This window comes from Lindgomyces ingoldianus (genome assembly GCF_010093535.1).
Source record: "Lindgomyces ingoldianus strain ATCC 200398 unplaced genomic scaffold BDR25scaffold_49, whole genome shotgun sequence".
In the NCBI taxonomy this organism is placed as follows: domain Eukaryota; kingdom Fungi; phylum Ascomycota; class Dothideomycetes; order Pleosporales; family Lindgomycetaceae; genus Lindgomyces; species Lindgomyces ingoldianus.
In genome coordinates, this window is record NW_022985210.1 from 216,485 (window position 1) to 233,470 (window position 16,986).

The following is a 16,986-nucleotide window of genomic DNA, read 5'->3' on the forward strand; positions in this document are numbered from 1 at the left end:
TTATAAGGTCTGCTAATTATAGAGTTAACTGTCTTCTATCTACTATGCTTAGAGCTGTGTGCAATAGCAAGCTAAGTTATTACAGTCTATTTATTAGCTATAACACGCAGGCTTTTCTTTTAGTTAGTGTCCTTACTATTATGTTCTTTTTTTTATAAGTGTTAGGTTTTCTTTTTAGCTAGTGTGTGTTCTTCTATAAACGCCTAATGTACGCTTATTCTTTTTAACTATGCTCTGCTAGGCTCCTTGTCTTTCTGCCTCTGTTTGTTGCCTTTAAACTGTTGCTTAACTTAATCTACTTTATTGTACAAAAATGCGTCTCTGCAGCGCTTATTATTTAAGTAGTTTCTCTTATGTAATGTCCTTATTATTAGACAAGTGTGTAGAATGTGTTTAAAAGAGGTGTTATTATAATGCGTTTATGTTAGATGTGTCCTAGAATTGTTTAGAAAGGGAGCAGAAAAAGTTATAAGTAAAGTTAAAAAAGGCTTAAAAAGATAAGATGTGTAAGAAGAAAAAATTCTTAGCACATTTATAGTTTTCTATAGCCTGTTAAAAAAGGGTGTAGAAGTAACTTAATCTTTTAGCAGATTAAAAAGTAAAATATCTAAAAAAAAACTTTTTATTACTAGATAAGCTTAAAGCGCTAAAAGTAAAAGTAGAAGGTTATTTCTTTTCTTAACTAGCATTAAAAAAAAGCAGTCCCCCTATATTATAGCTAGCTAATGCTGCAGTAACTTTAACTAATAAGGGTATTTTTAGATCTAGAGAGCTTTTGCCTAGTTAGTTTAACCTAAAAAGTGCAAGTAATATTTCTATAACACCTTTTAGGTGTTTTAGAGGTTTGTAACAGGTTCTTAGGTGTTTTTACAGGTTAAGTATTTTACTTATTTTATTAAGTAATAGTTTTTTTTTTATTTAAGATTTTTTTAACTTTATATTTAAGTTTCTTTTTATCCTATTTTTAAGTTGCTAATAGGATATTTTTAGGTGCTAGTTCTAGCTTAGAAATGTAGAACTATAAGAAGATTTTTATGTTTTTTAGTAATTTAAGCTTGCATGCTTCTAGGCAGGTTTAAATAACTTTATAGAGCTTTATTTATTTTTTAGCTAGCTTCTATGCTAGTTAAGAGTTTTTAAAGTTTATAGTATCTAAATATATATAATTATAGAGATGTATTTTTAGTGCTATTTATTAGTGTTAATTTGCTAATGCTTTTATAGCTTTAGCTATAAGCTAAGCTTCTTTGCCTAATTTCTAGTGTATTTCTAATAGTTATGTTGTCTAGCTTAAGGCCTTTAGTAGATCTGTTAGCTAGGTTCTAGAAAGCTTATATCTGTAAGAGTAGCTAAAATTTACTTTGTATAGGGTTATCTTAGTTAAGGTAGATTGTGTAGTGTTAATAGCTAACTAGGCTATTAGCAACTATTTAGGCTAATCTGTTTATTTATATAAGATGTATTTTTATAAATACTTTTCTATTTCTATGTTTATTTGTTCTGTTTGTTTATCTGTCTAAAGGTAATAGGCTGTAGAGAGTTTATAGGTTATTTTAAAGTGTTAGACTATAGTTGTCTAATACTTACTAGTAAAAAGTTTATTTTTATTTAAGATAATAATTTATAGGCATTTATAAGTTATAAAAAGATTTTTCTTTATTTTAAATATAAATTTTTTTATTATTATGCTTTTTTTTATTACTTATATAAAAATAAACTTTGTAGTTTTGTTAACTACTACTGCAATTATGTTGCAGAGCCTTTTTATGCTAGGTTTGTAGGATAGTAGTAGTCTTGTTATAAAGTCTATTATTATTATAGTCTAGAGTTGTTTAGGTGCTGTAATTAGCTAGAGTTATCTGTATAGTTTATGCCTTTAGGGGTTATTCTTATTGCACAGGTTGCACTTTTATAGTACCTTAGTGCATAAGTGTTTTAGTTATAGAATGTCTTTAAAAATTACTTTTTTTATTTTTCTTTAAAGTAATTTTATTCTAAGGTGCTTAAATATTAGAGCTTTATAATACTTTTTAATAAAGTTTTTTTATCTATATTTAGTAATTATTAAAGAATAGATTAGTCTTTTTAGTTCTAGCCTATTATATACTAGACCTTAGTTAGTTTCCTTAAAGATTGCAAATTCCTTTATGTTTTCTTCTAATTTATTAAAATAGTTAGAATGTTTACTAAAAACATCTGCTTGTTAATTACTGCTTCTAGGGACATGCTTAATAATAAAGTTAAACTATGCTAACTCTATTACTTATTATACATGCATTAAAGAGAGTTTCTTTGTTGTTAGAAAAGTTACTAAGTTAGTGTAGTTAGTATAAATAGTAAATTATTATCTAAGTTTTTATAATTTAACTTTCTAATTTTTACAGGCGTTAACTATAGCCTTAAGCTTTTTGTCTAGTATAGTATATTTTTGTTCTGCAGAGGCAAACTTTGCTAAATAGTATGCTACTAGGTGCTAATAGCTGTTCTCCTGTTTTTATAGAAGGGCTACTTCTTTAGCCTGTTTTAAGGTGTTAGTATGTACCTTAGTTTTAAAAGTTAGGTTGTACATCTTAAGAACTAGATAGCTAGTAATAATCCTTTTTAATTCCTTAAAGGATTAATCTATTTTAGTTGTCTACTAGAACTTGTGTAACACTTTTTCCTTTATTATAGTGTTAGTAAGAGGGAGCGCTATTTTAAAGTAGTCCTTAATTATTCTTTGTACATAGCCTGTTAGTCTAAGGAATCCCCTAATTTTAGTAACAGATTTAGGTACAGGCTATTTAAGTACTTTAGTTACTTTTTTTAGGTCTATTTTTATCTAATTTTAGTTTATAATAAACCCTAAATATTTAGTTTTTTATATGTTAAATTTGCATTTTTTTAGTTAGAGGTGTAGGCTGTATTGCCTAAGGCGTTCTAACATAAGTTTTACCTTTAATACGTAGTTGTCACAGCTTTCCTTAGTGTATATTAGTATATTGTTAAGGTATACTAATACAAATATGTTAAAGTAGAGGTTTAGAGCTGTGTTAATAACTCTTTAGAAAGTTACAGGTGCGTTAGTAAGCCTAAAGAGTATAATAAGTAGTTTATATAGTCCTTTAAAAGTTTTAAAGGCTGTTATTTATTTATGTCTTTGTTTAATTTTTATTTTATTAAATTTATCTTAGACATTAAACTTAGTAAAGTGTTTAGTTTTTTTTAGTTAGTTTATAATATTCTAAATTATTAGAAGGGGGTACTAATTTTATATAGTGTTATTATTTAGAGTTTAGTAGTTCTAATATACTCTTACTTTACTGTTTTTCTTTTTTATAAAGACTACTGCTAATGCTACTAGGCTATTGCTTTTGCAGATATGTCCTTGTAATAGCATCCTGTCTATGTACTCTTGTAGTGCGTTTTTCTAGGCTTTAGTTAATAGTTAGAGTTTATAAGCTTTTAGCTAGGGTTCTAGTTTAAGATTAATAGCATAGTCTTATAGCTAGTGCAGGGGTAGTTCTTTTAGGTCTTCTAAGGTTTTAAACATGTCTTTATATTCTTTATATTCTTCTAGCAAGTTTTTTGTTTTATAAGTAATTTTATAAACTTTTACTTAGTTAAGGTCTTGTTTTTTTTAGAATTTTTTAAAAGATATTTCCTTTAGTTCTTTTTTTATTAAATAGACTACCTAGGCCTTTAGTTCTTAGTAGGGGAACTTCTTTAGTTTTCTTTTTTTAGAGAAATATCTGCTTCCCTTCTTTACTTATTAGTAAAAGGTGCATAAATTATTATAGTAAGCTAACTATGTTATTTTAGCGTAGTCTTATTTTATTACTAGAGTTATAGTTTACTAGTTAATTATTAAGTTATGTTTATAAAGCTAGTTATATCTAAGTATTACTTAGTACTTTTCTTTTAGTAGTAAGATGTTAAAAAATATCTAGTTGCTAGTTCCTTTAGCATTTATGTTAAGTTTATAAGTTTTAAGTTGTATCTATTTTACTTTATATTTAATTAATAAGGTGTTTACTAGAGTTACTTTAAAAAGTTTTTTTTTACTTTTAAAAAGTATTTTTTTTTAGTTAACCTATGTAGAGTTAATTACTGTAAAGGTGCAACTGCTGTCTATTAGCGCAAGGCCTGTCTATTTCTGCTCTAAGCAGGAGAGAGTTATTTCTGTAGTTAGGCTTCTGCCTAATTGTTATAATCCTTACTCTGGGGAAATGGTAATTTCTAGAGTACAACGGCCTATATGATGTTAGTGGAGAAGGGGTGAGAACTTAGCTGGATCAGGTGTACAGTCTGTTAAGCAGAGTGAAGGATAGTTAGGGTTTGTGAGGCAGGCTGTGGTTTGTCCCTATAGCTATATAGGTAGCTAGGTGTTACTAGTTAGGTAGATAAGAGTTAGAGGTATATATGTTGCAAGATATACAAGGCAGCTTAATCCTCCTTAGAAAGGATTTAAGCTTCTTAGTCTATTATAAAGAATAAACTAAACGTTAATTACAACCTTTAAACTATAGTTAAGATTAAGACTATATACATAAGGTTTGCATACGTTTGCATGCATTGCAGGCTTTTGCATGCACTGCCTGCATCTACCTGCAACGCCTGTATTGCCTGCAATGCTCTAGTCCCTATTAGACAGTGCATTCTGCTAAGCATTTATCTATAAGATGGCGCCATTCCTCTTCTGTTTAGTTATAAGGTCTGCTAATTGCGGGGTTAACTGTCTTCCATCTACTATGCTTAGGGCTGTGTGCAATAGCGAGCTGAGTCATTACGGTCTGTTTGTTGGCCGTAACACTAATCCTTGTTCTACAGCAATAAGAGTGCAGAGTTTATAGAGAACTTTTAGATAGTCTATACTGTTATTTTTTTCTACCTTAAGAGCTTCTTTCTAGTAGCTTTTAATTTAGTTAAATTATATTTTATATTTTTAATAGCCTTATATTATATATTCTGCTATAGTGCAGTGTTAATCTTCTATCTTATAGTAGTAAGGTATTTAGTTGTTTTATTAATAAGCTTTTTACTAAAAGTAGTAGAATGCGCAGTCTGCTTAGTTTTTACATTCTGTCTAGGGCTTCTGTTTGTGCTTAGTTCTAATGTCACAGTAGGCGCACTAAGGCATTTTGCAGGTTAATGCTATTCTAGGGAGCGTGTTGTTTGTAAGTTTACTTGCCTAAATTCTATATAGCTACTAGCTAGCCTTATGTTTAGTTAGCTAGTGTTTTAGGCAGTACTTATTAATACATAGATACTAGTTATAAGGGCAATTTCTAAGGTTATTTTAAACTAGTATTAGTTAAACTTGCGTCTATCTTAGGTACTTCTTTATTTACACTATTTATAAAGGGTGGCTTTAATATATATATTAGAACTTATTGTGTCTTTAGCTTTTGCATAGAATGTAGTATTTATTTTATTAGCAAACTTCTAGGTCTTTTTATGTAATTACTAGTGCTAGGGGGGGTGTGTTAGCTCTCTAGTTGCAGAGTTTTAAAGTTATTAAAGAGGTGTATTACTAATTAAGACTTTTTTCTTTATTTAAGATTTTCTAGAACATTTTCTATTATTTTTTGTTATTTAGCATAGTGTAGTAAGTTTTAGTAATTTCTTTAATTATGTTATAAGTGTCTGCATTATTATTAATGTGTACTTTATACATTATTTTTCTGCAATTTTGTAAGTTGTGGGTGTTGCTGCACTTCTAGCAGTTGCTATAGTTAAATTAGTATTATAGTTCTTAGGCAAAGATTCTAGTTATAGGTTGTTTTAGAGGGAATAATTTTTTCCCTTCTTTTATGTTTGCAATGTACGTTGTTGCTTATGTGTAGCCTTACTATTCTTTATAGATAGCTGCCTGTTCTAGTGCCTTAAATATATTGTTGTTATTCTAAACTTTAACTTTCTAGTATTCTATTAGGCATCTTTTAAATTTGTAATTACCTTTATATTACTAGCAGAGGTTTTTATTTAGTCTGTCTAGAATTTTAGATTTTGTTAGACCCTGCTCTATATATATTACTTTTATAGTTAGTCTTTTATTTTTATTCTTTTAGTTACTAGAGTCTAGGCATTTTCTTTTATAATGTTTTACTTTTTTATAGTTAAGGCACGCTCTTTTCTTAAGCTATTTTTGTTATTTAGTACTTAGTAGTAGCTTTTTACTATTTTAGAACTTACTTTTTTTCTTAGTTAAGCCCTATGTGTGTTTAGCATAGCTAAAATCTATTAGTTTACTATTAAACTGTTAAGTTTTCTTTTTTTTCTAGAATACTTTTAGTTTCTAGAGTGTTATGCTAGGGTGTTTTTCTTAAAGACATTCTTAATGTTAATTATTATACATAGTTGCTCTTTTTATGTATTCTTTAAATTCCTTTAGTTTGCTGTAATGCATAAATTTGTCTTTAATTATGTTAGATAGTTTATTATAAAACATTCTTCTAACAGCTGCTTTATTAGTCTATCTGCTAATAGCTAATTATTTACAGAAGTGTGCTGCATATAATTAGACAGTGCTTTTTTCTTATTATAGAGTGTTTATTCTGTTAACTGCCTTTTCCTTCTAATTAAGTTAGCTATAAATTATTATAAGGGCTTATTTAAAGGCATTTATGCTTTAAAAGATTTTTTAAGTGTAAATAAAAAAATTTTTTTTAGTTACTTTATATTTTATTTAGTTATCTGTGTGTAGTTAGAACTAGATAGCTAAGGGTCCTTCTAGGTAAAGTTTTATCTATAAGATTATTTCCTTATCTGTTTAGAAAGCGCCCTTGTTATACTACATATATAAGTAGCATTAAGTAAAGAATAGCTTAAGGTTCTTAGCTATACTGTTAAATAATTTAGGTAGAGCTAGGCGTAGTAACTTCTTTAACTTAATGCTAGTCTTTTCCTTAGCAGTGTTGCAAAGCTTAGTAACTTCTAGATAAAGGGCGTAAAGTTATTAAACATGTAGTTGTTATTAAAGCTAAGTTTTAAGTGCTTTAATTTCTTAATAAATATATTATATTTATTAAGTGTGTTTTTTTTTATTCCTAGACAGGGTTTTACTAGTGCTAGCTACACTAGCTCCTGTTATGCTAATATTAAGAGAGGTGTAAGGTGCTATACTTTTAAAGAGGTAGTAATTAATGTTATAATTCTTACTTTAGAAAAATAGTGCGTTCTAGAGTATAACAGCCTATATAGTGTTAGTGGAGAAAGGATAAGAACTTAGCTAGATTAGGTGTACAGTCTGTTAAGCAGAGTAAAGGATAGTTAGAGTTTAGAAGGTAAGCTGTAGTTTGTCCCTATAGCTGTATAGGTAGCTAGGTGTTACTAGTTAAGTAGACAAGGGTTAAAAGTATATATGTTATAAGATATATAAGGCAGCTTAATCTTTTTTAGAAAGGATTTAAGCTTTTTAGTCTATTATAAAGAATAAACTAAATGTTAATTATAACCTTTAAACTATAGTTAAGATTAAAACTATATACATAGTAGTTGCATGCTTACATGCTTGCATGCTGTTTTCCTTTGTAGCCTGCAAGCGCGCAAGCCTGCAGTGCTTTATTAGATAGCGCATTCTGCTAAGCATTTATCTATAAGATAGCGCCATTCCTCTTCTGTTTAGTTATAAGGTCCGCTGATCGCGGGGTTAACTGTCTCCTATCCACTGTGCTTGGGGCTGTGTGCAATAGCGAGCTGAGTCATTACGGTCTGTTCGTTGGCTGTAACAGCTTGCTTAGAGTAATTGTTGCAACTACTAATTAAAAAGCAATAAGAAGTAAGTCTATTAACTATAAAAGGCTTATAAAAAGCTTAGGCGCTAAGTGTCTTAGGCTACTTGTCTAAAACACAGGCGCAACACTAAGCCTATGTGCGCAATGTAAGGTCCCTATGCTCTTCTTACGCAATAGTAATAGTTAGCGCATTAAAGTAAGTTATCTAAGTTAAAGAATAGTTATAGCATAATGCTTAGTAAAGTAGTATTAGATAGGTAATAGATGTATAATAATAACATTTAACTATAGCATGTAACTAATTACTAACACACTAATATAGCTAAAAAAGTAAATAATAGCTAGCTTTAGCTTTTAATATGTTTTTACTCTTATAATAGTCTTTTTTTATTATAGTTATGTTACATCTATTTAACCTTTAAGTACCTTAAGAGCTTAGCATAAAGTATATAGGCTTCTTAGCCTCTATACCTTTGCTTTTAACTTTAAGGTTTACTCTCTTTTATTACCCCTCTATTCTGCATTTTTTTTCTATAACCTGTGTTTTTTGCTTAATACTTTTTACATTCTCCTCTTTACACCTTGCAGTCTTTAGTATTGTGTAATAAGGTAGACGCTCTGCCTGCTAAGCTAATACTATGCAACTTTCCCTACTATACTAAAAGGTACACATAGGAATACTTAAGCTAAGTATTCTTGCATAGTATAATATATATATAAATAATGCTAGGGCTAGCACTAGCACTAGCAGTTGTCTCTAGTCTAGCCTAAACCTTTATAAGCAAGAGAAGGCTATGTAGTTAACTATGCCTACTTTATTACACATTACGCCTGTTCTTTTTACTGCCTAATACTACTATACTATGCCTAATACTACTACTTAATATCTTTAATTTAATTATTTTAGCATTAAAGCCTTAGTTATAGAGCTATAGCTTATATAGTTTATTACCTTTACAGGAATTTCTTAGAGTGCTAGGGAGCTCTAGCGCTGCCTCTACCTCTACCTCTGCCTCTCTATTGCTGCAAAGATTAATGTAGTACATGTAATACTTTAATAAGCTGTTTTACTTATATAACTGCTAGTTTAGCTTCTTTAACTACTGTTTAAATATAATAGGCTAATGCTTAAAGGTGTTAGTAAAAGATTACTTACTAGTGTTAAAAAATGCATAAAGTAAACTGCAGTAAATTATAGTAAACTATAGTAAATTATAGTAAACTATAGTAAATTATAGTAAACTATAGCAAATTGCAGTAAACTACAGTAGATTACAGCAGTAGGCAGCAATCCCTAGTAGATATTAGTTGTGTTACAAGTAGCTCTACATATAAAGAGAGTTATAGAGGGGTAATGTCTCTAGAAAAAAAGCCTTAAAAAGGGTAGTAATAATAATATATAAGCTAGTGTTAGTGTAATAGAAAATTACTAAGCTTTAAGCAGCTAATAAGGCAGCTATATTTAGAAAGGCCTGCGCTTAACAGCTCTAAAGAAGGTTAAAGCACGCAGTAATAGGAAAAAAGTAAAGAAGTAAGTGTAAGCTAAAGTAGGTAAGCAATCCTAAAGGCGCTGCAGACAGTGCAATTAGACTAGGCATAACATGCAAATGTGTAAGCAAGAAGTAGAAGTAGTATCTAAATAATATTCTAAGCTGTACTCTACTCTATAGTGCTAGAGCAGGTTGTTATAGGCTATAATAAAGTTTATTATAGTGTAGTCTTAGCAAAAGTAAGCAACTTAGGTGTGTAAGCAACTACTAATCCCTAACACACTAATGCAGCTAATGCTAATCCCTAACACACTAATGCAGCTAATGCTAATCCCTAACACACTAATGCGGCTAATGCTAATCCCCAACACACCAATGCAGCTGATGCAAATCCCCAACACACTAATGTGGCTAATGCCAATCCCCGACACACTAATGTGGCTAGAGAGGTGGAACAGACGCAACTAACTATAATTTAAACATGTTTTACACAACGCATGCTAGAGCAAACTGCATGCAAATTAGCATAAAGGTGCACTTACATTAGGTATACATTTTTTTTTAAAAAAGAATATAAGAAACACATAAGGTGACAGAGAAACAGCGTTACTAGGGTTTATCTAAAGAAATTCTGACTAACTAGCGCGTCTAAAAGAGGAGATTCTGCTCAACTTTTCGTTTCTGCAAACCCGAATATAATAAGCAGAGCAAGCTCTGCTAATAAAGGCGACAAGGAAAGGCGAGTATCATCGATGAAAACCATACCAAGAGAAATGGAAAGTCTTTTTATTCCAGGGTCTGGACTTGAGAACTAGCGGCCCAAGGTTGTCTGGGCTATATTGTCTGAGTTGACTTCTATGGTGGCGATAAGGCTGAGCAAGTAACCAGATCCAACTGACTTACTTAGGCTTAGCACAGTCGAGCAAATACTACTTCTGTGGCTCCCACCCTAGAATTGGATGGTAACATCAACAACATCCGAAGATATCGCCAGACACACAAGCCGTATCAGTGCTTGGATACCCTAGTATCGGCAAAGGAACTCAATGTTCCCTAATCCAGAAAACAATTTCCCTACATTTGTTTGAACGTTTCGGGTCCGCTCAGAATGAGGTACCCAAAATAGACTGTCAATTCCATATCGCGAAACTGTCGTCGAAAACATGAGGCTAGGGCGCTTTCGGACTAAAGATATCACTGCCAGGATGTATCTTGCAACGTAGCATCGATAAGACATCCAAGCGAGGAGCGCAAACAATCTTCCTGGAATGCAAGTTGGCTAGCGCTATCGATTTGCTGGCAACACGGACGTAGGCTTCCCATGGGAACTGAACCAAGCGGAGTACTTCGAAGGGTGTGATATGCTGACTTCCTTTCTCGTGGTTGTGGAGTACCCGGAAGAAATCCTGCGCAGCGACTTGATCGGCGACGCGGTGATGATAATAATGCGGAAACGATTAGAAGGCGAGTTGACACTTTCAAAACGATGGTGTTAGAGGTCCTTGAGAGGTACGAGGCCATGGGAAAGGTGGTATGAGCAAAGTAGATAGTGGGGTTGAGGCCTTTGTGGACATTATTCCATTGGAAACATGCACTAGAATCGACTAAACTAGGTGCTACTTTGTAGAATCAGGGACATTATCAAAAGACGTAAACTTGTGTTCTGAGCCCTTTAGGGAACATTTAGCAACGTCAAGGTTGAGGAAACTTGAACAATTCAAAGACTTGTAGAAAGCACCCAACAAGCTCCAAAATCTTGCAAAAGAAATTCTTTTTATAACTCGGCTAGTTGGCAGGGCAGAACAGCCAAGAATTGCAGGTGAGCGAAGAGGAAAAGTTACTGGTGGATGCAGGGATTCAAGCCTTGGAGGGCTTCGGCACACGCGCCGTCACTGCGACTGCCGTGTTTGGAAGGTTGACTAATGCTTAGCGCTTCCCGATTCGGAGATGCTGACCTGGACTGGTGAGGCGACAAAATTTGGAAAATTGAAGGATGATACGACACGTCGATGACGGCGGTGGAAACGGGCGGAGGCTGAACCCTCTCCCCCCAGGACTTGTTCCTTGCAGCTCGTTCTGACAGTTTGAGCCACCCGCGACATTCTAGAAGGCTATGAAGCACGAAACCTGGAGCAGGATCCCCACTGCCATTGGCAAGTATTAGCCAAGAAGCATCGCCATTCTTCGGCGATGTCATTTGTGCGTCTGCTGGCCGTAACAAAGCCGCCCACTGTTCCTGTTTCGACTAGGTCGTTAAGTGTCACGGCGGTTGGACACGACGGGCCCAGCGGACAAAGACTCGTAAGCTCGAAAGCCTCTAACAGCACTCGGGTCGCTGCAAAAGGAAGCCAAGGTTGACATGCCGCAAACACCCCATACGCCTTTAATAGAGCGAGTCCACGCTTTCCTTTTGCTGCTCTCTCCTTGTTCAACCTCGTACTTTGGGCGGCTCGCCTGTGAATTGATTTTATAGGCTGTGTCGAAGAAGATCAAAAAGGGCCGTGGGCCACCGCGCTTTTCGTCATCGCTCTACCCCTGTCATCACCCCAATCCCAAATTCCTGTCAACTACTTCTTCAACCGCTCCGCTTGCCAGAGAAACCTCCAACCATCTGTCACCTACTCTATCCCCACCCTCCCTCCCTCCCTCCCTCCCTCCCCGGGCCCCCTCCACAGCGGCCTGACTGCCCCTGACCCTCCTCAGCGTTCGCGCTGACCCGCCTGCCCTGTCGCTCGCTTTTGGGTGCGCATTCGTGTGACTTGCCTTTTGTGTCCAGCCGGCGCATCCGTGGCTTGCGCGGCTGATCTATCAACACCACGCACTCTCTGCAACGAGCATACTGGCTGCCGGACGTCTCCTCCTCGCTTAGGCCAATTACCCTGCCGCTGCCATGGTCCGCGCAAAGAGAGGTAAATATCGCGCCCTCTCCCCGCTCCCCCGCTTGTTCTACCTTCACTACGCTCGCTATCACAGTGCCACCGACATTCACTAATGGAGCGGCTCCCGCGCCCTTTCACAGTCCTCTCTTTCATGTCAGAATGGGGCGGCAACGCAACTCACCGCCGGACACCCTCGTCCACCGGCACTTCACCAGTGCCCCCCTCACCCACTGCGAAGCAGCCGCCTGCTACCACGAACCCCTCCGCGTCCTCCACTTCCGTCCTCGAGAACTACGATCGTTCGTCGCCCGGCCCCGCTGCGCAGCCCAGAAGCGACTCGAGACCGTCGTCGCGGCCTATGTCAATGATACAGACGTACCAGCCGCCTGTCATGGAGGTGGGCCAGGACACGCTGCCCGAGCTCCAGCGCATATTCCAGTTCCTTAACAGCCACTCGAATAAGCTCTACCAGGAGGGCTACTTCCTTAAGTTCCATGACACCGATTCGCGTAGGTCAAATTCCTCATGTCCGCTTTCGTACCACTGACAGGCTGCAGGGGGCCGGCCCGCGCCCGATCGGGTGTGGCAGGAATGCTTCGCTCAACTCGTCGGCACAATCCTCTCCCTGTGGGACGCGAGCGCGCTGGACCAAGTCGGCGGCGATGCTGAAGTGCTCCCCACTTTCATCAACCTCACAGATGCAGCAATCCATATGGTGTGTAGGTCCAAATCTGCTTTCGTGCGTCTGCTGATCGTGAATAGATGCCTTCGATGACCCTGAGCGACGGCAAGAAGCTCGACAACATCCTCAGCGTGTCGACTGCGGCCCATAACAAGTATCTGTTCCACTTCAATTCCTTCAACTCCCTGACCCAATGGACTGCCGGGATTCGGCTGGCCATGTTCGAGCACACAACCCTCCAGGAGGCGTACACGGGCGCATTGATCGCCGGCAAGGGCAAGCAGCTGAACAATATCCGCATCATCCTCGACCGCCAGCGCGCCAAGCACGAGGACTGGGCACGCGTACGATTTGGAGCAGGGACCCCCTGGCGACGGTGCTGGTGTGTTGTCACGCCGCCCGACGAGAAGGAATACGCCCGCCTGCAGAAGACGCAGAAGAAGGCGAATATCTACAATCGGTCCCCAGTCGTCCTCAAGGGAGACATGAAGTTCTACGAGACGAAGAAGGTGACCAAGAAGACACTGCCCATCGCAACTGTCAAGGAGGCCTACTCCTGTTACGCCATCTACCCGCAGTCGAAACCACTTATTGACCAGTCAACCCTGGTTAAGATCGAGGGTAACATCACAATTCACTCAAACCCGGAGTCAACAACCGAAGGCTTTGTCTTTGTCATGCCTGAAACGCACCCCGCAGTGTCTGGTTTCGAAATCATGCTTCGATTTTTATTCCCGGTCTTTGATACATTTGCCCTGTATGGACGCCCAACAAAATTAATTTCAGATGTTCTCGACTCGCGCGGCCTAATGTTCGCTATGCCCCCGGATCGACGCTATGGCTACCTTGAGATGTGGGATGTAGTGAGCTTGATTCACGCCGACGGGAGTCACGGCTGGTCCGAGAGGCAATGGAGAAAAGAGTTGAAGGATCTCACTTCGAAACGCATGACATCTACCCCCTCACAAAACCAAAGCAGAGCCGGGAGCAGAACCGGTAGCCGAAGAAACACCGTTAGCCGCACTAGTTTGCCCCCTTCGCGCAGCGGGACCCTAAGGTTTGAGGAACCTGGCTCCATACGGTCACAGCCGTCAACTCGTCAGGCATCGCCGACTCGACCAAGCGAATTCGAGACTCAAGGACCTCGACGCGTCGATTCGGCACCCCCTTCCGCAACATTTGCTACGCCTCGTCACCAACGCTCAGTGTCCGAGACAAATGGGTACAAACAGTACCAAGCAGACACTCCATCTCGTTTAGCATACGGCGTGAATGCCAATAATGAAACCCCTCCTCCACCACCTGAGCACCGCGTTCTGAATGGAACGCCCCACCAGCACGATGGCTATGACACCGCTTCAGACGGTACACCGAGCCCTGATGCGCGAAATCTTCCATACATCCAGACAGTCCCTCTTTCGCCGCCGCATGGTCCTGTAGCCTTGCCCCCTGGCTTTGCACATGCGCCAAGCCAGAGACCACCTGTACACCCACATCATCCTCCAGAGAAACCGCGTCCTCATATGGACGAGGCCACACTTCATCAGCTAGCAGATGCGACTCATGCGCCTTTGCCTGCTGGTGTTGCGGTTGCTGGGGCTGCTGCGGCCTGGAGGAGTCAGGAGAATTTGAGTAGTAGGCGCAGCGGAGAACACGATAGACACCAGATGCAGATGCAGATGAACGCTAATGCCCACGGCTACCCAGCAGATCAATATCTCCAAGGTACTGCAAACTCACGTTCTGGCAACAGGCTACCAACAATCCCTGCCTCGCCATATATCGAGCAGCCTGAATTTGTTGAGTCACCAATTGCGTTCCAGCCAACAGCGCCTCCTGTTCCGGAACATGCAGAGATGCCACAGCCTCGACCTAGTCTTGAGCTTGCCCAACGTCCTGGTAGTCAAAGCAGCCAGATTCATCGTAAACCAGTACCAGGTCGGTCTTCAATATCCTCTCGAGAAGCACATGATAATCTCTCGACAAAAAGCTCAAGTCTTGGTAGTTTACGAAACGACATAGTCGATCCCGAGGCCCTCGATAGCCTAAACAACACAGATCCAACCCTGCTGCGACAGCAAAGCCAGTCCAGTAGCCGCTATGATGACGACAATGTATCTTCCTCAACCCCGGATTACGCAAGCACAATTAGTGAAGAAATACAGCCCCGGAAGTTGCCTGAGCGACGCGAAGAACGACCGCGAAGTGGGGTGTTGAAGTTTGTTGGAAACCCTGACATAGGGCCTAAGGCCGATGTTGTTGTTGGCGATGCCCATTACAACTCCGAGGTGAAGCAGCCGGCGGAACCCTCGTCAGATATTCCTACAATTGACTTCGGCCCCACATATTCACTAAACCCGGATTCAAAACGTCCTGGAACTAGTGGAACCATGACCCAAGCCCTCCATGATCACCCTACTTCGCAATCCAAGGAAAATCTTGCACCTTCCCCGAACGAACAGAAGCGCGTATCCTACCTGTCTGGTCGAACCACCCCAATTGCCGCTGCCCACATGCGAACTTCCTCTAACTCTCCTCAAGCCGAAGACCGTCGAAGTATTGCTTGGTCTCCCGGTATGACAGCGCAACCTCAAACGCAACCTGATCGACAGAAGCTAGATCCTGAAGAGTGGGTACAACAACGCGCTGTCAATGCCTACCAACCCCGGGCTTCACCAGTGTACACTCATGGAAGGAATCAGTCCCACACTCCGCCTCCCATAAATCGTACACAATCTGGTGAATGGACTCACCTGCAGAAAACTCCAGAAGCGATACCTGCCCGTCCTCCAAGTCGCCCGTTGAGTCGGCCTCTTTCTCGAGGCACCGGACTTCTGCTTGATCAGCGACCGACATCGTTATCTGCGCGGGAGCAGGAACAAGTGGCTCGGATGACTGGAACGCCTCTCATTGACTTGAGCAAGAATCCCAAGGAAAACCAGAAGACTTCATCCGCGGGATTGACAGCCTATATCGACCATCGAGAGCAGGAGAAAGCGGCAGCCAAGGCGAATCGTCATACCGCAGCCATGCAAGCCGAAATCGACCGACGGATGATGGCAGCACAGCAGCGACAGATGATGGAGATGCAGCAAATGGGCCAGCAAATGGTATTGGGACAAGGTGGATATGGGGCACCCGCCATGATGGGAACGCCGCAAGCATACCCCCAAGCATTTGCTTATTCATCACCGGCCCAGATGCAGCAGCAACAGCAAGCGTATCAAAAACCAGGCTACTTCCCACCGCAGAGCATGTCCCCGATGCCACCGCAGGGCATCCAACAGGGATGGGGGACTCCAAGTTCGCAGCCGATGCAGGGTCAGTACTTTGCGCCACAACAGCAGCAGATGCAGCCCCAGATGCAACACGCGCCCCAACAGCAACAACCGGTTATGCTGGATTATGGTGCGAGCTTTGATCAGGCCCAGGCGGCGGCACGGATTGCGCATCAGCAGGGAAAGATGAGACGTGGTTGATGAAGATGATGGGAAGATGAGGGATGGGGCAGTAAGACTAGGTTATCGAGGAGAAGGGATCGGTCGTGGATGAAGAGGGAGTGAGATTTTAAGGTACGAGTGAAGCTTTTCAATTGTATATGTTTGATTTTCGTTGGTGGGCTTTAATGGAAGAAGGTTTGAGCATTATACAAACGCATGTGCATGCATGCATGCATGCATGCATTCCAAGGTCGGCCCAAAAGGAGGATAGGCCTGGTCTGGATAGATTGGTGCATTTTGCATTGCGTTGGGGAGTATTTTTTTATTTCATTTTCATTTTCTCTGAGAGCGATTTCCCTCCTTTGCTATCTGTTAGCGCGCGCTCTCCTTTTCACGTGTTATGACTATGGTCCAACAATTTGCTGGGTGGCTGGACGATGACTCTTTCCTTTCTGCGATTGACTACCCGTTTCATTCATCATTGCGCGGCGTTTAAAAGGGGCGAACGTTAGTTGCATAGTTATGGGTTTGGACTTGTGTTTGACGGCATGAATGCATCGCTCGAGCCGCAGTCATGGTATGCTTAGTTAATTTATCATGGTTTCTGAGTGCCTGTCTACACTACCACGGCTATGGCTCTGTGTGTGCGGTGAAGGGACTGACTGACAGCTTCTACTCTGTCTTCGGCTTCCTTTCGATTGGCTAGCAGAGTCAGTTTGATGAGTGAGAAGCTTCATCACCCATTAGTCGTCCTAGGCATAATTCATATAGTGCTAGTGA

The 16,986-nt window shown here is 39.4% G+C and overlaps 1 protein-coding gene across 1 annotated transcript; it reads left to right on the plus strand.

Moving 5' to 3' along the window:
• The first annotated feature begins 12,093 nt into the window (after positions 1–12,093).
• On the plus strand, positions 12,094–16,334 carry BDR25DRAFT_99435 (uncharacterized protein). Its single transcript, XM_033699359.1, has 3 exons — positions 12,094–12,593; positions 12,642–12,799; positions 12,847–16,334. Exons 1-3 carry the CDS (start codon positions 12,197–12,199, stop codon positions 16,243–16,245), a joined length of 3,954 nt encoding a protein of 1,317 aa, XP_033540937.1. The 5' UTR covers positions 12,094–12,196; the 3' UTR covers positions 16,246–16,334.
• Positions 16,335–16,986: the final 652 nt, after the last annotated feature.

Bases quoted from the DNA above. Each gene is read 5' to 3' on its own strand.
- BDR25DRAFT_99435 (XM_033699359.1), top strand. From the start codon at position 12,197: ATGGAGCGGCTCCCGCGCCCTTTCACAGTCCTCTCTTTCATGTCAGAA. The intron at 12,594-12,641 runs GTAGGTCAAATT...GACAGGCTGCAG, and splicing joins GTTCCATGACACCGATTCGC to GGGGCCGGCCCGCGCCCGAT. The intron at 12,800-12,846 runs GTGTGTAGGTCC...GATCGTGAATAG, and splicing joins CAGATGCAGCAATCCATATG to ATGCCTTCGATGACCCTGAG.